Here is a 23,817-nt window from a genome sequence, read left to right as displayed (position 1 = left end):
CGCCGTGATGGCAGCTATAAAAAGGAGAGTACGCCCAGCTCGAAGCAAACGGCGAACTCGACCGGTCGGAAAAAGTAAAACCTTGAGTGCTGCTCTCTGCTAGACGAATCTTGATTGCTTTCAAGATGCTGCCAACTGTCAGTGAAAAGTCTGCCGAGCCAGGCGTGACTGTCATCACAGATGGTGGGTCCTCTGGACGTGACGGTCCTGAGGTAAGTCTATCCACTTTGAAGATATTTAGGCCAGGAATTTTTTACTTTAAGTAGGGTCATTCCTCAAAAAAGTGAACAGTTGAGTCGCGTCATCCACTTTGCTTTTGTTGTGAATATTCACCGTTTTTCAATTTCCTTTTTTTTTTTCATACAGTTAATGCCCAATTTTTAGCCATTCAAAATAGCTTTGTCATATAGACCATGCTTTTTATCTACAGTTCAAGTGTGACAATGTTATTTAAACACATGTGCGACGGGGGTTCATTCTCCCATATATTTTACTAAGGTAAATTTTTAGAACGCTTTAAAATATTCTGTAATGAAAGAAGTTGGACTTATGCATATATTTAGAAAAGACATTCGACCGGCATTTGTTAATTTTTAGAGTACTGGATCTCGAGTTTCTTTATGAAGGAATTAACGTCCTTATTCAATGATAAAATTGCATGCATGGCAACAGATTAGTTATTTAAATGATTTTTAAGTTAGTTTTCACACAAATCTAATATGGGATTTTCATGTTTTAGCGAAATTACCTTGCTGGTAATGGTAAATGTAATTGGCGAAAACAATTTACAACACAGTTGGCGATGAGAATTATATTATATCCTAAGTTCTTTTTTGTTTGAATTTATCTTTTAATTTATTTTTCAGACCAAGGCGTCGTACAAGAAATACATCATTGTTGCTGTTGCTGTCATTGTTGTTGTTGCTGTTGCTGTCGGTGGAACGTTGGGAGCAGTTCACATCTCTAACAAGTCAGCACAGGATGTGTGGAAGGTGGATATACTGTATCACTAATAATAATAATAATAATAGAATATTTGAAAATTATGCTAATTATCATTTTTGACAAAAAAAAGGATCCCTTTATTAGAAGCTCAAATTTATTAAAAACCGTAGCACGCGCATGAAATATCTCAGTTGCAAAACGCATCGATCTGGTTTCTAAGGAATTATATGCTAAGAAATGAGCAATCAAAACTAACGATATCATCGTCATCATCATCTAATGTGATTATTATTATTATTATTTCTTCAGGAGTACCATCTCCGTTTAACCGACAAACAAGGGAAGAAAGTTGACGAAAAGGTTCAGGTTGATCTGAAGGACAACATCACCGTGTACACCGTGAACAACGACAAGTTCCACGTTGCCATGGACAACTCGAGGGTGGGTAGAGGCGGTTTTAAATCTATTGTGAAATTGCTAATAAAAAAGGGCTAATTTACTTATACTTCGTCAATATGCAAATGAGGTTAAGTACCTCTAAGCTGAGATCTGTAGAATTTACTAGATTCAATGCGGTGATATTTCTACATTTACCAGTTACTCCCTTTCAATTTTGATGCGATTAAGATGCCAATGAAATCATTTTGTTGGATATGTTAATATTACATCAAAACCTGTTTTAATCAATTTTATGAGAAAAAAAAAGAAAAAAAGGATTCCCAAATATTCTGTTGAAATATTCCATCATTTTAAGCAACAGTGTATTGTCCTGTTTTGTATCTTTTCAGAGTCTGGTAGTATACAAGATGGAAATGAACAACAAGTTTGCTTGTTACTTGACTCCAATGAACAAATCTGAAGAGACTGACAGTAAGGGCGTGGCCAGCGCTTTGGAACAATCGGTATGATGTACTTGATATCTATTCGGACTTTGAATCTGTGTTTACATCTTAACATACACATTACTTCTAACTGTGTTTGAATATATAAAGTGGCATTTAAACATGTGCAAGGTATGATTAAAACCGTAACCTAACCTATACCATCATGTTTTTTAGAATACCGTCGAAAATACGACGGATGAAGATATTGAACAAAAGCGATTCGTTGTCAACACTTCTCCGATCAAGGACAAGTCCTTCCTTAGTCCCAGAATGCAGGAATTCTGCAAGGATCTGGAGGCATACTGGCTTACTCAGAAGGACGACAACATTGTAGATGACGCCAGCACCCATGCACCGGCAGGTACGCACAAGATTAATCTATTAAATGTTAATCGTTACTCGGTGCAATACGTACAACAGTGCCAGTGCAGTAAATTCATTAATTACTTTGTATATAGAATGTACGGGGCAGTAAATGTGAGCCATTGTCTCGATTTTCGCTTATTATATTATATTATATTATATTATATTATATTATATTATATTATATTATATTATATTATATTACAGGAGGTAATCGCCAGAAGCGAGCTTGCTACTGGTATCATTGCTGGAGATACTACTGCTACTATTACGGTTATTATCGGTATTGCTTTTACAGATACTATCGTTTGTGTTACAGATGCTACGGTAGATAAACGTCGGGGCAAAATATTTGTTTATCACAGAGATTACTGCATAGGGTTATTAGAACTTTTTCAGCTTTAGATACTAAATCCAAGAATATCTCAAAACGTTGAATTTTTAAAGCGGGGTAATCCACTGTTACATAAGCGTCACTTGGTACAAATGCGCTATTACTTTTGAGAAAATCCCTTCAGAGGTTCTTAATCAGCGTCCGTTTTCTTTTCTTTTTTCTTTTTTTTAATTTCTTTTCCATAAAGCTTAAGTATGCATTTTTGTTTGTTAACTGTCATAATAACAACAGTGAAATCATTATTCTAGATGACAGATGGTGATGCACCTTTTATTAATGCTTTTATTTCTTGTTGTTTGCTTTAAGAGTAAAGGAGTTAGATAAACAAGGACTGACTTTTTCGAAAGTTTTTTTTAATTTTTCGGGGAATTTTTTAAATTATATTTACAGAATCAAATGTCAATGGTGTTAGATTTCAGCGTAAAATATTTTTCATTGTATCTGAACTGCTGGTTACAAAAGTAAATTATATTTAGGATATGAGGGCCGCATGGTTCTCGTACAGAATGGTGTTAAAGAAAATCCCTTCCGAAATTCTTAATAAGCTTCCCTGTTTTGCTATTCATAAGTTCCACGTGTGCATTTTTGTATGTTAACTCTCATGTCAACAACAGTAAAATTATTATTCTAGATTGTTGTTACTTATACATCTTTTAGTTGTGCTTCTTTTGCCTTCTTTTTTGCTTTGTTTTAGAAAAAAATGAGTAAAAGTCACTATGACTTTTTTCTGAGTTGTTATCATTGTGTTTTAATGGCTTTTATTTATTTACAAAAAAAAAAAAAACGTATACATAAATCAGAGATGTTAGTATTCGGTGAAATAGGCTGTTCACTGTGTTTTCTTGTAATGGTATTTTAAAAATCACGATTTCAAAAGGGATAAATGTATTTTTCGACTTATGCCGCGCTACTTTCAACCCTTCATCACAGCGCCTTGGGCACTTGATTTCATGCCATTTTGGCAGTCTTTACGTCTTTATTTGGGGTGTAAAATTGAACCACAAACTTTTTTTTCAGTTTTCGTGGAAGGCATTTTTCCTCCTTTTTGTTGTGTTCATAGAGGTTTAAAGTACCTAAGGAGTGGCACTTGTTTGATGAGATACATTAAATTCATTAAATGTATATTTATTCATGCAGGGTCGAACGGACTAAAGGCCTTAGCCACAAGAAACAAGTGACATTACCATTGACACAATACAGCAAAATAAAATGTATCCGACAATTGATTTTTTGACTATTTTCCCTCATAAACATGGGCTTATAAACCTTTGAACTCTAGGCTCAAAGACAGCTATTTGCACAAAAGCGAAACGTTACATATACGGAAGCTTACATGTTAGTCATTAGGTTTTTCGTTAATTTTAGTTAACGGTCTTTACTTGCTGTGGTGCATTTTTCCAACAGGGTTCCATCCACAAAAGATAACGGACTACTTAGTATCTAATGGGTGTCAGAGGTCATTTCCGGTCAATTACAATACACTTTCACAAAAGATAATGGAATAGTGAACGAACTAGATACTTTATTAAGCTATGACACACACCCATTGATATACATCATCTCCATGGCTTTGACAATGGCCCATGAACAATATCAACGTTATGAAGTGGAACAAAGCGTGACAATACTAGATGGTTTAGGCGGTTATATGAAGGCTACAGTGTATCCTGAAGTTGTTATGTTTTCGCATGTTAAATTGCACATTAATCTTTTAGCGCTGAGGTGTCCAATTGCAATTCAAATTCTGTATAACAAACGTCAAAGGGTGATTAAGCATCTTTTTTATCTTTCGGGGACACCAGCAAACATTTGAAAACTGTGCTAGTATCCAGATAGCCGTCGCTGCCCATACTGGGCACTTGCACGTACGCAAGTGTCTCGATTTCATGGCCCCGTATCTCGAAATAGAATCGGTTATGGAATCGAGACACTAACACGCGTGCGCAACATAGCGAACCTTTCGAGATACGGAGCCCTGGTCCTTTCATAAACCACGACAAACAACCAAGGACGAGGATAAAGGTAGGGGAGGGTTGATAGTAATAATGATAAAACACGTTTAACCCTCCACTACATAAATAATTAAAGAAAAAAGTGACAGTCCATAAACCATTCCCTACCCTTAGAAACCAATTAGTCAATGCGAAGGACATAATAACTGCAAAAAAGTTTTAAACGTAGTAAACGATGTAAGGTGTAAAGAAGGAGAATGCATATATATATATATATATATATATATATATATATATATACATATATATATATATATATATATATATATATATATATATGCAGAATTTACCGAATCGACTACAGTCACTCATATGGTTCTAAGACGTTGTGTGATCTATCCCAAAGAGGAATGGTTCAGGCGACGAATAAAAATGACCTTTCCTAAGCGATGGAACAGGCTACCCTCACCAAGCACGGTAGCCTATGTTACGAACTACATGTACCACAACTGTGGGACCAGCTGTAAAGTGAGCCACGCGCACGAGTATACACGGTTTTATTTCTCCTGCGAAATGAAATGATTTTATTAAACTAAACTGTTTGGTCTTATATGCAATCATGAAAATCACGATTGATTTTCATACTCGACGTTCTGTTATCGCCTTTTTTAATGTTGATGGTTGCCGAGTAGATTTTAGCTTTCCAGGTTCCAACGTTTTACGCTTCCCCTTGAACATGGCAGTCCCAGACCAATCAATTGATTGAACAAATGGTGTTGGGCGTATTTGTCCTATGTCCGGCGAACTTTTTTATGACAATACAATATGGAAATGAGCAACAAGTTTGCTTGTTACTTGACTCCAATGAACAAATATGAAGAGACTGACAGCAAGGACGTGGCCAACGCTTTGGAACAACCGGTACGAATAATTTTATATTTATTGAGTCTTTTTGTTTATTTCTTTATATATAAATGATGCTTTTGATTGTGTTTCAAAATATGATTTTTTAACATATGAAAATAATGCAAGACATGAATTACCTGTACAGTTATTATTTTAGAACACCGTCCAGAACACGACAGATGATGTAGAAGATGACGATGACCAAAAAAGCTTCGAGGTGAATACTTCCCCGATCAAAGACAAGTCCTTCCTAAGTCCCAGGATGCAGGAATCCTGCAGGAATCTGGAGGCATACTGGCTCTCTCAGAAGGACGACAACACAGTAGATGGCGCCAGCACCCGAACCCCGGCAGGTACGCACAGTATAAATCTCTGTAATGTTTACCATAACGCGATGCAATATCTACAACAGTAAAAATGTAGGTAAATACACTAATTACTCTGTATATAGAGTGTACAGGGCATTAAATTGTATTTTATTCTATTTTATTTTATTTTATTTCAGTAGGTATTGGCCAAAAGCGAGCTTGCTCTTGGTGCCGTTGCATAAGGATTCAACGCATTTGCTTCAAGATCGGTTCTCGTCGGGTTTCTTTTTATAGAATCACTCGTGGTTACTGTTACAGATGCTACTAGCTGGGGTTAATAAACTTCGTTGTGAAATTTTGGTTTATCACAAGAATTATTGCGAAGTGTAATTAAATAATCAATTCTTGTGAATTCAAGAACATATCAGAACCATATCAACAACAGATTACTTATCCTCGAAGTTATGCATCTTTTAGTAAGGATTATATTTGTTGTTTTTTTTATATATTCAAAATATGAGTAAAAGAGTCGGACGGACAGGGACTGACTTTTGGTAAGGTGTACCTTATATTTTACGGAATTTCTTATGTATATCAATGATGTTAAAAATGGATGAAAAAACTTTTCATTCTCTCTGGAATTATGGTTGAAAAGTAAATCATATAAAGGATTTTGGGACCACATGCTACAAATACAGAATATTTTTTTAGAAGATTTCTTCTGAAGTCTTAATCAGCTCTCCTGTTTTGTTCTTAATAAGGCCCACGTAAGCATTTTTATATGTTAACTGTTATCACGACAACAGTGAAATCATTATCTCATTATCCTAGATCATTACAAGTGATGCACCTTTAAGTTATGCTTTTTTTTCTTGTCGTTTGCTTTATTTTTGAAAAGTAAATAAAAGACTAAAGAAAACACATACTTTTTGCTTAGGTTTTACCAAAGGTTATGGAAAAATCGGTGATATACACACACTGGACAAAAGAAGTGTCACCCCTACTGAGCCAATACTATGGGGGAGATAAATGACTGTGGAATGATATGCTCCTGGTATCATTTTATTAACATCAAATTTCACAAAAAATCACAAAATGAGAACAAAATATACATTCTACCAAAATATGTAGTTTCAAGTCCAAAATTAGTACTTAGTGGCATAGCCACGTGACCTAATAATAGGTGCCAGTCTACGAAGCAAGGATTCATTTAATTGTCTGATGCGTTCAGGGCTTATGCTGGCCCAAGCATGAAACACTGAATATAACAGAGTTTCTCTGCTGGTTAGACGGGCATTTGTAAAAAATTTTGACATATCATTCCACACATTTTCTATTATGTTCGTATCCGGACTCTGGGCAGGCCACATCACCCTGCGAATTCCTGTTGGTCAAACCAATCATCAACTGCTCTGGGCCTGTGACAAGGAGCATTGTCATCCTGGTGAACAGATGGATAATTCCTTTCACCAAACATGTTAGTAATAGATGGTAGCAAGCCTGACTCCAAAACATCGATATATTTCTAGTGATTCATGTTTCCATTAACCACTATCAATTCGCCCAAGCCATGGATGCTGATGCAGCCCCACACCATGATGAATATGCTGCTCCGGGTTCGAAAATTCAGTGCATGTGGTTCAAATGCTTTACCAGCAGTTTGCCAGCATAGTACCCGTCTGTCATCAGAGGTCAGACCAAAGCGACACTCATCAGAAAAAATATATAGGACCAATTGTCATGAACTGTCCAGTTCCAGATCCTGTTGACCCTAGTTTACTCTACGTTGCCTGTTTTGTAACGATATAAGAGGTTTCAGTCTTGCTACCCTGCTGTACACTCTCTGAGCATGTAACCGACGCCTAGCAATTTTCACAGATACATTCTTATGTGTGAAATTGTTCCAATGTGTTGTCAACTGACAAGCAGTGTCGAACTTTGACAACCTGGACATCAAAATCAGTCGTCGGTCTTCACGGCCAGTATTTTTTCTTGGACGACCCATCAGAGGCAATTTGTCTCTTGATCCAGTGTTTCTATACCGAGACCAGACCCTCTGCACGGTTCTGACTGAACAATTCAATTGTATCGATATTCTGACATTGCTTATATTCCGCCTCTTCAGGATAATAACTTGCACCTATAACCGTTAGATAATTACCTGTATCTTGCCATACTGGAGGAAGACAGGAATAACATTTGCTGTACATGTACAAGACCAACAATACAATTCCTTGGTATAGCGGTTTTATACTCATTAGTCACATTATAAGTAGACCAGGCATTATAAGTACCCAAGATCTGCCTACTTTCATTACTCTGAGTTAGGGGGTGACACTTCTTTTGTCCAGTGTGTGTACATGTTGGATTTTCGATGGGTGCGGAAGCGCACCCATCAGACTGGAAAACGGACATTATTCTTTATGTCACTGAATGAGCGATTATGCATGCATTGTACTTCAACTGAAGTAGAAACATTTTAATTGTACTTTCACAGGCTTTAGTCTCTCGCCATCCTTATAGTAGGGTGAGTTTTATTAAACATGAAACAACAAAAAAAAAATAATAATATTAATTATCATTTTATTCTTCTTCTTCTTCTTCCCATTATTGTCTCCTGTGTTAAATGTATGATGGTCCCGTTTTGCTATTACAGATACTATTATGGTTGGTGTTACAGATTTCACTGGGGTAAATAAACGTTGGCTTATATCACACACGTACACAAACACACACGTACCCGCACACACACACACACACACACACACACACACAATCATGCTCATGCACACATGTAAACGCATGCACGCTCATGCACGCACTCAAACACTCATCCACACGCTTATATACAGAGCCATTCCTTAAGTAGATCTAGACTGTGGGGACTTAAACACGCACGACACTGATGTAGCTGGTAGGAAATTGGGATAATGTTTTGTAAATTTTGTAGTATAGACCTACTGATTTATCCGATAAAAACAATATAGTGATTTATCTTCTCTCTTGTATGTCGTCAATTGAATCAAATAATAGTTATGACAGTTACTGTTTGTCATTATTTTATATTTGTGTTAACTGTATGAAGGTCGTGTCGAAAGACACCACATGTTGCTGAACTGAACTTTTTGTGTCTTTATGACTTTACGTGTTGTTGTGTATTGGGGTTGTCTTGGTTGCTGCGGAGGAGACGTAAGATTGTGTCGTCCCTCTAGTGGGGGGTTTTGAGAGAGATGTTGGATGTGGAGTCATGTGGCACACGTGTGCGTTGAAAAATAAAGATAATTTAGTGGACACCTTTGTGTGGTGTTGATTCTATAGTGGAAGCTATCGCAAATGTCTAGTGTACGTGGCACGTGTGTTATGTAGCCATGAAAGCATCCAAATTGCAAAACGTGTTCTTGAAATAAACATCGGGCCACGCCCACATTGCGTATTTCGAAAATGGTAATCCCGTGATTATTCCAAAAAGGTGGAGAGTGATATATGTAAAATGTAAGTGTAAATGATTGGCATTTCATGAAAAGTAAATGAAGATAATGCAAAGAGGCAATTTTTCTGTCTCTCTCTCTCCAACTTGCCATTATCATAGTTAGCACGTTTTAGAGGCCATTTAAATAACCAATCCATTTTTCAGGAAATTCATCTGTTTAGCACGTGACAGTGTAAACGGTCTTCATTTGTAAACGACAAGTTATGCACACTCGCGCGTTAAATGAAACCACAAAATAAATTATTCAGTTTTTGTGGAAGGCATTTTTTATTCCGTTGTCTCTCATCCATGGAAATGTGTTTAAATTTGACAAGGGGTGTCTATAGTATGATTAATCAGATACTTTAAAAGACATCGGGTGTTCTGCAATCTTTTGTTTCTAATTAGTTTCTAATTAATTATTCCAAAGGCATTCAAAGCAGCACGGACCTTTAAGACCTTCATCAATACAATAATATATACGCGCACGTTGTCCAAAGATCTTTATTTTTACACAAGCTTCCATGTCAGTCGCTACATGTAAGTACACGGACAGGGTTTATGATTGCTAAAATACCCAGAAAGAAGATTTTTTTTTCAAATAATGTTTCAACCATTTTGCTTATTGAAAAATAAGACATAGGGGTTCACTTTCCCTTTATGTTTTTATTTTAATTCTTTAAATTGAATACATACTATCACTTAACTCCGCCTCAGTTGCTATGGGATGGGCGGGGCTACTGTGGTGTCACGTGATAAGCAGAGACACCTGAACAGTGCAGTCACAAGCGATGGGTGCCATAAGTCTTACGGAGCGCAATCAGACAACATGTGAAAAGGAAAGCAAGCAGTTCGCGAAATATCAACAGAAGATTAGAAGGCTGCATTAAAAAATATCTTAACAGGCAATTTTATCGTGTATCGTATCATAGCCGTAACTGTGCAATCAGTAAATTCTAAATTTAGCGTACATGGGCTTTTGGGAAATGTATACCCTTTTTATTTCAAGGTGAGATAACAGTTAGTATCGTAACTTCTTAACTGAAGATGAGTTTCTCACGGAAATTGACATATGTGTCGTAAAAAGTTAGAATTACAATCCCCTGCCTTTAGTGTTACTATGGTTTAAATGTTTTTGTTATGGAGTCATGATTCTCTAATTACAATGTTTTATTGAACAGTTCTAAAAAGTATCACGATTTTCATAGATGCCAAGGTAAAGGAGATATATAAGCAATAGCCGATTTTGCAATTTACACTCCAAAATCGAAATTATGCCGCTATCAGTAAAATGACACTTGTGTAAATGCAAAGGAAAAAAGTCAATGAGCACTAAATATTTATCATTTATCCAAACCATTTGCCTGAAAACAGCCATTTAGGAGTTTTTATCTAACCTTGACTGTGCACCTTAGTTGTTTGTCAAAGGTATTTGCTAATGAGATTTCACCCATAAAAGATATTGAGCTGCCTTTTTGGTGTTAGACTGTATTCCCACAGATTTAGATCGATCTATCTGGATCGACCTAACTCCTTGGGGGTTCACGCTAAATTGCTGTCAGCCGAGCTCGCACGAAAGTTAAATTACCCCTTACAGCTTTTAGTAGGCGGGACAGACATTTAAGCCGGCTAAGCTGACAACAATCTACTGAGACTCCCCACGGGGATAGATCGATCTAAAATCTGTAGGAATGCAGTCTTAGAGTCCATTTCAGAGATGATGATACAGTTCGGTAACATACAGCTATCATATTCTATACCCCGGCTGATGCAATTTTTCTATAAAACAACGGAACACAAATCGTTATGATGATGTAATGACTTCATAACGATCTGAAAGTCATTGAGTGGTTATACCCATGTACAGTCTTATGAGGTAAAATTTGTAGAATCTATCTTGCGCTGACATGCCCTATTGCACTTTAAATTCTGCTAGTACAGCAAATCTGAAGGGTGATGATTTTTTTTGTAAGATCTACATTATCGCAGTTTTCATGAAAAATCTTACATCGTTGCCCTGAAATTGATTCTTGCTTTTGATATTAATACTAAAATGTTATCCAGTAACGAGAACGTAGTTGAAAAATGATATCTTTAACCAGTAAACCAGTGCACATTTTACATTCAAAGTAATTCAAATTTATTTTAATGTAATTTTGAAGCTGTATACATTTTGCTGGTATCAGTAATGCTATGGCATAGCATTAAAAGACTTACAAATATCCAGGCAGTGCTAGTTTAAGGGAGATTCCAGACGGCGCGCAACTAAATATTTATGGCATCTAATTGCTAGTAATGGCAACTTTAAGAGAAACAGTTGATTTAGCAATGGGATGACGTTGCCATGCAGCGACATTTTAGTTACCTGGATTAAATGAGTGGTCTTAGGCGTATTTGGTTTATTTACTAAGTTTCAGCAAAATATAACTAGTTATTGCAGCGAGGTTCTTATTGAAAAATTGCATATTTGATGTCACCCGTACATTTGGGCTTAAGCTTATATTTAGCATGGAGTATTGGAGGCAACATCTAAAATACAGCCTAAATGCACGCTATCTTGGTTTTGACATTTGCCCCTCATCATCATATGCAACTTTGAAAAAACAAGTTTCGCAATTTTGTGGTCAATAAACAAATGGAAATGGCTTTATTTTTCCTCTTATGTAAAATCAAAATTACTATGGCGAAATTTCAAACAAGATAGGATCTATAAAAAGGAATGTGCGCCGAACACGAATCAGACGACGGTTTCCCTCTACCTGGAGAAGGAAGGACTTGTTTTGTACCTGGTATTTCTCAAGATGCTGCCAGCAGTCGACGAAAAGTCTGCCGAATCCGGCGTGACTGTCATCACAGATAGTGGATCCTCTCGACGTGACAGGGCCGAGGTAAGTATATCCACTTTGGAGATGTTTAGGCCAGGAATTTTTTAGCCTTTTACAGGTGATACCAGGGATGTGCAACCATGCTAAGCTGTAAAACAGCTGCATTATGTGGTGCACACCTGTATTTTTATCTTTAATAGTTTAAAGAACGACTATGCTTAGGTCTGAAAATTTTGCAATGATTAAATCGGATTTTGTAAGTTAATTTAACTAAAAGCATCAAGATTCTCTTTATATAAAAATGATATTTTAACTTTATAAAGGTGCACTTTTTTAAAATTTATACTCAGTCTGGTAAACCATGGGAAAACGAACAGTGTTATTTTCTGTGTTTAAATTGTCATGAATCTCAGTCATATATACATAGATGTTCTGGAATCTTTACATATGTCAGTTTCGTTTTCAACCTGTTGTGCAGACATTGTATAAAAATCATTATATTATAAAGGCTTTACAGATCATCACCTTCTTTTAAATGTACGTATTGCTAATGAAATACGGCACAAAGAAGAGGACATTTGGAAAGCCAATTAATGTCTGATTAATTTTATCTTCATATATTTCAGATCAAGGCGTCGTACAAGAAGTACATCATTGTTGCTGTTGCTGTCGTTGTTGTTGTTGCTGTTGCTATCGGTGGAATATTGGGGGCAGTTCACATCTCTAACAAGGCAGCACAAGATGTGTGGAAGGTGGGTATACTATATCGCTATAGTAGGGTAAAATCGAATATTTTTAAATTATATTGATTAATGATATTATATATGCACCCAAAGTTTGGAACACCTTACCCTCTGAAATACGAGCAGCAGGGGACATGAGATACTTTTAAAAAGCTTTTGAAGACTCATATTTTTAGAATAGCCTATCAGTAACTATAATAAAGTTAATTTTAGTTTTTAATAAGGTGTACTGTAATTTTATGATTAACTTTAAATGTTGTCATTTTAGTTTCTTATCATTTTAGAATATGAAATAATTGGTTCTTTAAATTAGTTCTTAGTCCTTTAAAAATGTGTAATGTGTTCTTATACTAATATTGTGTTATTTAGCTCTTTTAAGTGAATGTTGAAAGGCGCATTGAGATTTTTAATGGAATGCGCCATAGAAAAATAAATTATTATTATTATTATTATTATTATTATTATTATTATTATTAACCTAGCTGACACAGGCAGAGAAGAGACTTGCGAGCACGTGTATGGATAATCTCAATGGCAAGGCTCGCGAATTTTTCTGTTTCTTTTTAAGCTTATCGGGAACGCTATATGCCAATATACCCCCATCGCCTTATATGGTTTTCCAGTGGCATTGCTTTTTTTTCAGGAGTACCATCTCCGTTTAACCGACAAACAAGGGAAAAAAGTTGACGAAAAGGTTCAGGTTGATCTGAAGGACAACATCACCGTGTACAACGTGAACAACGAGAAGTTCCACGTTGCCATGGACAACTCGAGAGTGAGTGGAATTTTAAACTGAATTTAGAAAAATAATAAACAACGACTTGTTTTACTTGTACTATGTCAAAAGGTAAACCTCGTTTAGACCACCTTAGCTGAGGTGTACAGGATTTACTGAATTCAATGTGGTGACATTTCTAGATTTATGTGTCAAGTCTTTTTAGTTTTTGTATTTTAGATGCTAAAAAGATAAGCAACTCACTAAATTAGCAAAATGGGTTGACAATCGGAGACTTAATGTATTGTATTTATCATCTTTAACATACTAGGTATAACCACCATAGCAGCTAAAAAATTGGTCGGTCTTTTTTGTGGGGTCTGGGGGTAGCGGGGGTGGTGGAAATGTTAAACCAACTGTTTGAACGACACTGTTGGGATGCTACACTAAAAACCATTCTACAGAGAAGAACTAAGCTGGGCTTTTGGCGTGGAGTGTATCCCCTGGGATACATCAACAAACAGGCTGAGTTAGCACTTTAAAGGATATATATGACGTCACCGGATTCGTGGCAGCTACATTAATTACTAACTCTGATGAAATGCCTAGTGGCCTAGCATTACTTTGAATGGCTCTGGTATTCTCTCCACTTTACTGGCTCATTCACTTGAACATGACATTTACTTTTCCAACAAATTGCTGACAAATTTATGACAGGTCGCCAGAAAGAACCAAACAAAAACATAATTTACTGTAATTTGAAGGTAGAACATGAAAATATAATAAAGCACTGCCGAGCTAGTTGAACTTATTAGAATAACAGAGATGCAATATTTTGTGGGAATATTCCATCGTTTTTAACAAAAGTGAATTGTCCCGTTGGTTTCCTTTCAGAGTCTGGTAGTATACAAGATGGAAATGAACAACAAGTTTGCTTGTTACTTGACTCCAATGAACAAATCTGAAGAGACTGACAGCAAGGACGTGGCCAACGCTTTGGAACAACCGGTATGATTTACTTCATATTAATTCGGACTTTGAATCTGTGTTTATATCTTTACATACACAATGCTTTTAATTGTGTTTAAAGATATAAAGTGGCATTTAAACATGTGCAAGATATATGAATAAAACCGTAACCTAACCTATACCATCATGCTTTTAGAACACCGTCGAAAATACGACAAATGAAGATAATGAACAAAAACAATTCGTTGCCAACACCTCCCCGATCAAGAACAAGTCCTTCCTAAGTCCCAGGATGAAGGAATTTTGCAGGAATCTGGAGGCATACTGGCTAACTCAGAAGGACGGCAACACTGTAGATGGCGCCAGCACCCAAACCCCTGCAGGTACGCACGATATAAATATCTGATGCTAACTATTACCCGATACAATACTTACAACTATGACCGTGCAGTAAATTCACTTTTTACCTTATACATGTAGAATCTACAAGGCATTAAGAACATTACCCACCGTTTCGATTATATTATATTATATTATATTATATTATATTATATTATATTATATTATATTATATTATATTATATTATATTATATTTCAGGAGGTGAACGCCAGAAGCGAGCTTGCTACCGGATACGCTACATATGCCGGGTTCGAATAAGGATATGCATTAGGGTCAGGATCGGTTTTCGGTGGTATTGCCGATATAGGTATACATACGTTTTTAGATACTGTTATAGGTACAGATGCTTTGGTAAATAAACGTTGCTGCGAAGCATTTGGTTATCTGAAAGATTATTGCAAAGCGTGATAAGTCAGCTTTAAAAACTTCCCGCGGCCGTGTGTATCTAAGTATATTTTTAGAACCATAAATGAAAGAGGATTAATCCACCGTTACATGAGTTTATATGAAATAGGAACCACATGGTGCTAGCACAGAATGACGTTTCAGATAAACCCGCCCGAGTTCTCAATCAGCCACCCCAGTTTTGTTTTGTTTTGTTTTTCAATAATACCCATGTATGCATTTTTTGTGTGCAAACTGTCATAACAACAACAGCGAAATCAGTATCCCAGATAATTGAAAGTTATGCATCATTTAGTTATTCTTCTATTAGCAGAGCTTCTATTACTATTTGTTTGTAATCGAAAAGATTAAGCAGGGTCTGACGTTTTTGGTGAAATGTTCTTTTTTAGATTTGCATCTTTTTACGGAATCAAAAAACAAATATGCTAAAAATCGGCGTAAAACTTTTTTCATTGCCTCTGATATGATGGTTAAAATAAGTAAATGGTAAAAATGGTACTAGTACAGAATGGTGTTTAAGATAATCCCTTCCGCAGTTCTTACTCAGGGCCCCGGTTTTGTTATTAATAAGTTTCACGTATGCATTTTGTATGATTACTCTTATGTCGGCAACAGTTAAAATTATCATTCTAGGTAATTGTTAGTTATAGATCTTTTAGCTGTGCTTCCTTTGCCTTGTTGTTTGCTTTGTATTCGAAAAATGAATAAAAGTCACTGCCTGACCTTTTGCTAAGTTGTTATCATTGTTTTCAATGGATTTTATTTATTTACAAAAAGCGTATATGTAACTCAGCGATGTTAGAACCCTGTAATGGTAGTTCAAAAATCACGATTTCGAAAGAGATAAAATGTGTTTTCGACGTATGAGGCGTTACTTTCAACCCTTCGTTACACTTGACTGCATGCCATTTTGGCAGTCTTTACGTCTTTATTTGGGGTGTAAAATTGAACCACTAACATATTTTTCCTCCTTTTTGCCGTGTTCATAGAGGTTTAAATTACCTAAGGAATGGCACTTTATTGATGAGATACATTAAATTCATTAAAAGTCTTTTTTATTCATTCGTTTTTTACTAGTCCCTGTAAAAACTACACAATATGTGAATATCAGCAAGTTTCTTGACTTATGGGGTATTCTCGCTGGATGAGTTGAGGAGGAAGGTGTCCAAAACAGCACAAGATTTATGAAAAGTTAAAATTATGGAAGGGCCTTCGGTTTTCGTTTTAAATTCCCCTACATGGATGACGCCCTGTTATGGCTTTTCCGAATTGGCCAACTTTTAAGAATATTTACTTAAGACAGTTACTTTAAAGTCACTCAAGGAAAGCTAGCCCAAGGCAGAGAAAAATGACCAATTCCAAAATATGAATTTATGGCTTTGTTACCAAAATGTATTTTTTCTCGTTGTTATGATTCAATTTCTTTGAGTATTAAATAAAACAAATTACTATCAAGGTGTTACTCCTTTAGCTTACAACAAAAATCGATACTGCTTATTTGATTAAATCTGAATTTAATCATTGTTACAGATACGGAAGGTTACATGTCAGTCATAGGTTTTTAGTTAATTTTAATTAATGACCTTTACTTACCGTGGCGCATATATCTAACAATATTCCACCCACAGACGATAACGGACTACTTAGTATCTTTTGAGTGTCAGAGGTCATTTCCGGTCAATTACATGTACAATTCACCTTCACAAAAGATAATGGAATATTGAACGAACTAGATACTTTATTATGTTATGGCACATACCCATTAACATACATCATTTCCATGGCTTTCACAATGGCTATCGAACCATTTGAATGTTATGAAGTAGAACAAAGCGTGAGAGCACTGTGTATTAGGCGGTTATATGAAGGCTATAGCATATCCTGAAGTTGTCATGTTGGTAGTAATAATAATAAAAAAACGTGTAACCCTCCACTACATAAAGAATCTGTCTGACAAATTAAAAAAAAAGTGACAGTTCATAAACCATTCTCTACCCTTAGATGCCAATTAGCTAGTCAATGCGAAGGACATGCAAGATAATGACTACAAAAAAGTTTTCAAACGTTGTAAACGATGTAAGGTAAAAAATAAAACAGTGAATGCAAAGATATATATATGTGCTTGTGGGGGGGGGGGCAAAACTGTTTATAAAAATCACTGGACTCCATAGTACAAGTGATACATGTGACTTTGCTGTATTTACCTGCAATCTGTATTAAAACTATAGTCACTCATGTGGTACTAAGACGTTGTGTGATCTTTGCCAAAGAGAAGTGGTTCAGGCGTCGAATAAAAAAGACCTTTAATGAGCGATTGAACAGCCTACCCTCACCAAGCATGGTAGCCTAAGATACGAACTACATGTACCACAACTGTGGGACCAGCTGTAAAGCATGGACATTATAAGAGAGGTCCAAGTGTAAAGTGAGCTACACGTACGAGTATACACGGTTTTATTTCTCCCGCGAGGTGAAATGATTTTATTAAAATGAACTGTTTGTTTTTATATGCAATCACGAAAATCACGATTGGTTTTTATACTCGACGTTCTTTTATCGCATTTTTTTAGGTTGCTAGTTGCCGAGAAGATTTAGCTTTCCAGGTTCCAACGCTTTACGTTTCCCCTTGAACATGGCGGTCTCAGACCAGTCCCTTGATTGAAGGAATGGTGTGGGGCGTTTTTGTCCTACGTCCGGCACTTGCGAACTTTTTAATGCCAATGCAATATATAAGCACAGGAAATTCACTGCCTTTTGCAGTGTATCTTAATTGTAATCGGCATATTTTATCCTATCCTTCACAAAGTTTCATATTCATTTTTGATTGTTGAAGGTAACTTGTAAAGGAGAAGAAAAGAAGAAATAAAAAGAAAAAAGAAAAAAAACGCTGATACCTTTTTACACCATTTTGGAAAGCGGATGGGGTACATTTAAAAAAGATCAACCCTCATGAATCTTCTCCACATTTTTAAGAACGATCGCTTAATGACGTGAGATCTTTAAAATATCGTAAACACAACGTTTAATTTTAAATTAAAATTCCTTTTGTTTTGATAATTGTCCCTTTTCATAACATGCACATTTTTCCCGTATGTTTTGTTGTCAGGTAACAGATAAAAATAGGTTTCTTCTTGGAAGACATTTTTCCTCCAGTCCATAAATCAAAAATGTATGGCGAATTTATAATAAGATCTCGGCTATAAAAAAGACTGCAAAGTACACAAATTAGACGGCGAACTCAATCGTTCTGATAAAGTACGAATACTTGCTCCGCTTCTTGCTAGACAAATTTTTGATATACTTTCATGATGCTGCCAACTGTAAGTGAAAAGTCTGCCGAATCCGGCATGACAGTCATCACAGATGGTGGGTCCTCTCGACGTGACAGCGCCGAAGTAAGTGTTTCTACTTTGAAAATGTTAAGACCAGGAATTTTTAGCCTTATACAGGGGGTAACAGGGGTGTGCAACCATATTAAGCTGTAAAGGCTAGAAATTGAAATTACTTTTCGAAAGGCCATTCCATACTAAAACAAATATCACCTTTAGGTCATGTCAATTGCACAAACATATCGTGTAATATTTTCATTCTTTTGAATTGCCTTAATTTATTATTATTATTTTTTTAACTTTGGGTCTGTTCTTTGGGTTCCATTATCCTTAAATTCGGTACATTTCAGATCAAGGCGTCGTACAAGAAGTACATCATTGTTGCTATTGCTGTCATTGTTGTTGTTGCTGTTGCTGTCGGTGGAACATTGGGAGCAGTTCACATGTCTAACAAAGATGTGTGGAAGGTGGGTTTACTATATTACAACAGTAAAGAAAAAGAGAGTTATTATTATTATTATTATTATTATTATTATTATTATTATTGTCGTAAAGATGTTCTAAAATTATACTGATTATTAAATGAAACAATCAGATCACTGGAGAAAAAGGTTAGAATTATTACGCATAAAGGGTATCAGTTGTAAAGCAATAAGTATAGATCTGCTTTTAAAGAAAATCAATGGGACTTAACGCAAAAATATTTTCAATGAAAGCAAAAGTTCTCATCATCAACATCGCTATAAAATATCTCTTTAGGAGTACCATCTCCGTTTAACTGACAAGCAAGGGAAGAAAGTTGACGAAAATGTCCAGGTTGATCTGAAGGACAACATCACCGTGTACAACGTGAACAACGAAAAGTTTCACGTCGCCATGGACAACTCTAGAGTGAGTAGAGGTTTTAACTGAATTTAGAAAATTATTAATAAAAACGATCAACCCATGGTTTAGCTGCTGTGGTCGTTACACCTAGTATGATAAAGATGATACATATAATACATTAAGTCTCCGCTTGTCAACCCACTTTGCTAATTTAGTGAGTTGCTTAATATATAAAATTAATAATATACAGCAAAATTAAAAAGACTTGAAACATAAATCTAGAAATGTCACCACATTGAATTCAGTAAATTCTATATATCTCAGCTTAGGTGTTCTAAACTATAATTACCTTTTGACACAGTACAAGTAAAACAAGCCGTTGTTGTTTACTAATTTACATTGTTGATTAGAAATGTTAAATACCCTGTTGGGACACTGTTGGGATGGCTACATGTAAAAACCATTCTACAGAGAAGATTTGAGTTAGGCTCTTGGCGTGGGGTGGAGTAACCTCAGCCCGTAACACATCAACAAACAGGCTGAGTTAGCAACGTAAAGGATTTATGACGTCACCGGCTTCGTGGCAGTTACATTGATTATTTACTCTGTGATGAAGTGCCTAGTGGCAACGCATTACTTTTGGATGGCTCATTCACTTGAACAATGCATTTGCTTTGCCTACAAATTGTTGACATATTTATGACAGATCCCCAGAAGGGACCTAAACAAACAAAAAAAAAATAATAATAATGTACCGTAATTTCAAGGAAAAACATGAAAATATGATAAAGCACTGCCGAGCTAGTTGCATTGTACATTATATCTAAGTAGAACTTATTAGAATCGTAGAGATGTAATATTTTGTGGGAATATTCCATCATATTTAACAAAAGTGAATTGCCCCTTTGATTTCAAGAGTCTGGTAGTATACAAGATGGAAATGAACAACAAGTTTGCTTGTTACTTGACTCCAATGAACAAATATGAAGAGACTGACAGCAAGGACGTGGCCAACGCTTTGGAACAACCGGTACGACTAACTTTATATTTATTCAGTCTTTTTGTTTACTTCTGTACATAAAGGATGGTATTGACTGTGTTTCAAAATATAAATTTTAAACACATGACAATAATGCAAGGCATGAAATAGTCTTTTGAGACATTACCTGTACAGTTATTATTTTAGAACACCGTCCAGAACACGACAGATGATGTAGAAGATGATGATGACCAAAAAAGCTTCGAGGTGAATACTTCCCCGATCAAAGACAAGTCCATCCTAAGTCCCAGGATGCAGGAATTCTGCAGGAATCTGGAGGCATACTGGCTCTCTCAGAAGGACGTAGATGGCGTCAGCACCCGAACCCCGGCAGGTACGCACAGTATAAATCTCTGTAATCTTTACCATAACGCGATGCAATACCTACAACAGTAAAAATGTAGGTAAATACTCTGTATATAGAATGTACAGGACATTAAATTCTATTCTATTCTATTTTATTTTATTTCAGGAGGTATTCGCCAAAAGCGAGCTTGCTCTTGGTACCGTTGCATAAGGATTCAACGCATTTGTTTCAGGATTGGTTCTCGTCGGTATTGTTTTTATAGAATCACTCGTGGTTACTGTAAGAGATGCTACTAGCTGGGGTTCATAAACTTCGTGGTGAAATGTCCGTTTATCACAAGAATTTTTGCGAAGTGTAATTAAATAATCAAGTGACTTCAAAAAATCCACGTGTGTATTCAAGAATATATCAGAACCATAACAATTGCAGATCATTTATCCTCGATTACTGTAAGTTATGCATCTTTTAGTGAGAATTATATTTATTTTTTTATTCATATTCGAAATATGAGTAAAGGAGCTGGACTGTCAGGTGCTGACATTTGATAAGGTGTGCTATTTTACAGGATTTCTTATGTATGTGAATGATGGTATAAATGGTCGAAAATAAGTTTCATTCTCTCTGAAATTATGCTTAAAAGGTAAATCATGTAAAGGATGTTAGGACCACATGGTACAAATACAGAATGTTTTTTTTAGAAAATTTCTTCCGAAGTTCTTAACCAGCTTCCCTGTTTTGTTTTTAATAAGGCCCACGTGTGCATATTTGAATGTTAACTGTTATCACGACAACAGTGAAATCATTATCTCATTATCCTAGCTATAGATTATTACATGTGATGCATCTTTAAGTGATGCTTTTTTCTTGATGTTTGCTTTATTTTTGAAAAGTAAATAGAAGATTAAAGAAAACACTTACTTTTTGCTAAGGTAGTACCAAAGTTTATGGAGAAATCGATGATATAGGTTTTTCGTCGTCTCCATTGTGGAAGCGCACCCCTGAGGGTGGAAAACGGGCATTACAGGTATTCTTTACATCACTGAATGAGCGATTATGCATACATTGTACCTCAAATGAAGTAGAGAGCAAGAAACATTTTTGTACTTTCACAGGTTTCAGTCTCTCGCCACCATTATAGTACGGCGACTTTTATTTTTAAATAAAATAATAACAATTATTATTATTATTATTATTATTATTATTATTATTATCTCCTGTGTTAAATGTATGATGGCCCCGTTTTGCTTTTACAGATACTATTATGGTTAGTGTTACAGATGTCAAATGCCGAGTTGTCAACCAAGAAAAGAAAGCGTGTGGCTTATATCACACACATACACAAACACACACGCACACACACAGGTGCACATGCACACATATACACGCACACGCATGCACGCACACAAACATTCATCCACACGCTTATATACAGAGCCATTCCTTAAGTAGATCTAGACTGTGGGGACTTAAACACGCGCGACACTGAATCAAATAAAAGCTATGACAGTTACTGATTGTCATTATTTTATATTTGTGTTAACTGTATGAAAGTCGTATCGAAAGACACCACATGTTGCTGAACTGGAATTTTTATGTCTTCATTTCCTTACGTGTGTTATGTAGCCATGAAAGCATCCAAATTGAAAAACGTGTTCTTGTAATTTACATCGGGCCACGCCCACATGGCGTATTTCGAAAATGGTTACCCCGTGATTATTCCAAAAAGGTGGAGAGTGATATAAAATGTAAAATGTAAGTGCAAATGTATGGCATTTCATGAAAAATAATGTAAGATTAATGCAAAGAGACAATATGTCTCTCTCTCTCTCTCTCTTCAACTTGTCATAATCATAGTTATCACGTTTTAGAGTGCATTTACATAGCTAATACAGTTTTTCAGGAAATACATCTGTTTAGCACGTGACAGTCTAAACGTTCTTCATTTGTAAACGACAAAATTATGCACACTCGTGCGTTAAATGAAACCGCAAAATATATTTTTCAGTTTTCGTGGAAGGCATATTTTCACCGGTAGTCTCTCATCCATGGAAATTTGTTTAAATTTCACGAGGAGTGCGTGTAGTATGATTAATCAGATACTTAAAAAGACATAAAGTGTTGTTTAATATTTTGTTCATCGTCATTTTATTCTAAAGGCATTAAAAACAACACGGGTTGTTTTGACTTAAGACCCTCATCAATATAATAATGTAAACGTGCACCTTGTGCAAAGATCATTATTTTTACACAAGATTCCATGGACATTGTTTATGATCATCAAAATACCAAGAAAGAAGTTTTTTGTTCATTTTTTTTCCAATAATGTATTGAACATTTTGCCTATTGAAAAATAAGACATAAGCGTTTACAATCCCGTATGTTTTTTTAATTCCCCAAGGTGAATAATTACTGTAGATTCAGTTGCTATATGGGATGGGCGGAGCAACTGTGGTGTCACATGATACGCAGACACTTGAACAGTGCAGTCACAGCGATACGTGCCATAAATCTTACGGAGAGCAAGCAGTCAACATGTGGAAACGAAAGCGAGCAGCGAAAGCGAGAATATATATATATATATTCCTACAAGTACAAGCAAATTTGAAGGGTGATGATGATTTTTCATATATCTACATGAGACTTTTGGAACAAATTTTGTAGCTACTATTTTCTTTTATCGCCGTTTTCACTTCGTAATAACAAATATCTTACATCGTTACCCTGATATTGATTCCTGCTTCTAATAATAGTATTTATTTCCGCCAGTAACGATCTCCGACATAAGTTCTGCCTCCGAAGTCCGAAATTTAGTTGATAGATCCCTGCAAGGTCGGCGAGTGTGGAGGCGGGAAGAGAAATTGCCGATAAATCTATCGGTTCTTCTTCCATGCAGGGTCCGCCATATTTGATCCACGGCTCAGAGGATCCGGGGATCATTTGTTGTGAATGCCCTCTTAATAATTATAACAGATTGTGAAAATATTATTGATTATTGTGTAAATATGAATAGAATGACGTCGTCGGCTTCATTTTGGATA

At 35.8% G+C, this 23,817-nt stretch overlaps 4 protein-coding genes across 4 annotated transcripts; all 4 read left to right on the top strand.

Annotated features, from left to right (window-relative positions):
- Positions 1-35: 35 nt before the first annotated feature.
- On the top strand, positions 36-3,312 carry LOC106176273 (uncharacterized). The gene is made up of 6 exons (XM_013558589.3): positions 36-212; positions 867-992; positions 1,255-1,386; positions 1,734-1,847; positions 2,004-2,190; positions 2,400-3,312. The coding sequence occupies exons 1-6, from the start codon at positions 126-128 to the stop codon at positions 2,525-2,527; spliced, it is 774 nt and encodes a 257-aa protein (XP_013414043.2). The 5' UTR covers positions 36-125; the 3' UTR covers positions 2,528-3,312.
- A 1,593-nt stretch (positions 3,313-4,905) lies between these two features.
- On the top strand, positions 4,906-6,720 carry LOC147759439 (uncharacterized). The gene is made up of 3 exons (XM_086998068.1): positions 4,906-5,459; positions 5,602-5,797; positions 5,950-6,720. Exons 1-3 carry the CDS (start codon positions 5,364-5,366, stop codon positions 6,078-6,080), a joined length of 423 nt encoding a protein of 140 aa, XP_086854194.1. The 5' UTR covers positions 4,906-5,363; the 3' UTR covers positions 6,081-6,720.
- Positions 6,721-11,931: 5,211 nt separating this feature from the next.
- Positions 11,932-16,001, top strand: LOC106176268 (uncharacterized). Its single transcript, XM_013558578.2, has 6 exons — positions 11,932-12,109; positions 12,673-12,798; positions 13,433-13,564; positions 14,399-14,512; positions 14,670-14,856; positions 15,073-16,001. Exons 1-6 carry the CDS (start codon positions 12,023-12,025, stop codon positions 15,231-15,233), a joined length of 807 nt encoding a protein of 268 aa, XP_013414032.2. The 5' UTR covers positions 11,932-12,022; the 3' UTR covers positions 15,234-16,001.
- Positions 16,002-18,494: 2,493 nt separating this feature from the next.
- On the top strand, positions 18,495-21,956 carry LOC106158376 (uncharacterized). The gene is made up of 6 exons (XM_013534318.2): positions 18,495-18,674; positions 18,959-19,075; positions 19,368-19,499; positions 20,350-20,463; positions 20,620-20,806; positions 20,945-21,956. Exons 1-6 carry the CDS (start codon positions 18,585-18,587, stop codon positions 21,073-21,075), a joined length of 771 nt encoding a protein of 256 aa, XP_013389772.2. The 5' UTR covers positions 18,495-18,584; the 3' UTR covers positions 21,076-21,956.
- The last annotated feature ends 1,861 nt before the right edge of the window (positions 21,957-23,817 follow it).

Source organism: Lingula anatina, chromosome 10 (genome assembly GCF_051362555.1).
Source record: "Lingula anatina isolate TDL-2025a chromosome 10, LinAna3.0, whole genome shotgun sequence".
NCBI classification, from domain to species: Eukaryota; Metazoa; Brachiopoda; class Lingulata; order Lingulida; family Lingulidae; genus Lingula; species Lingula anatina.
Note: the sequence above shows the minus strand (reverse complement) of the source record. Positions and strands in the feature narration are given on the sequence as shown.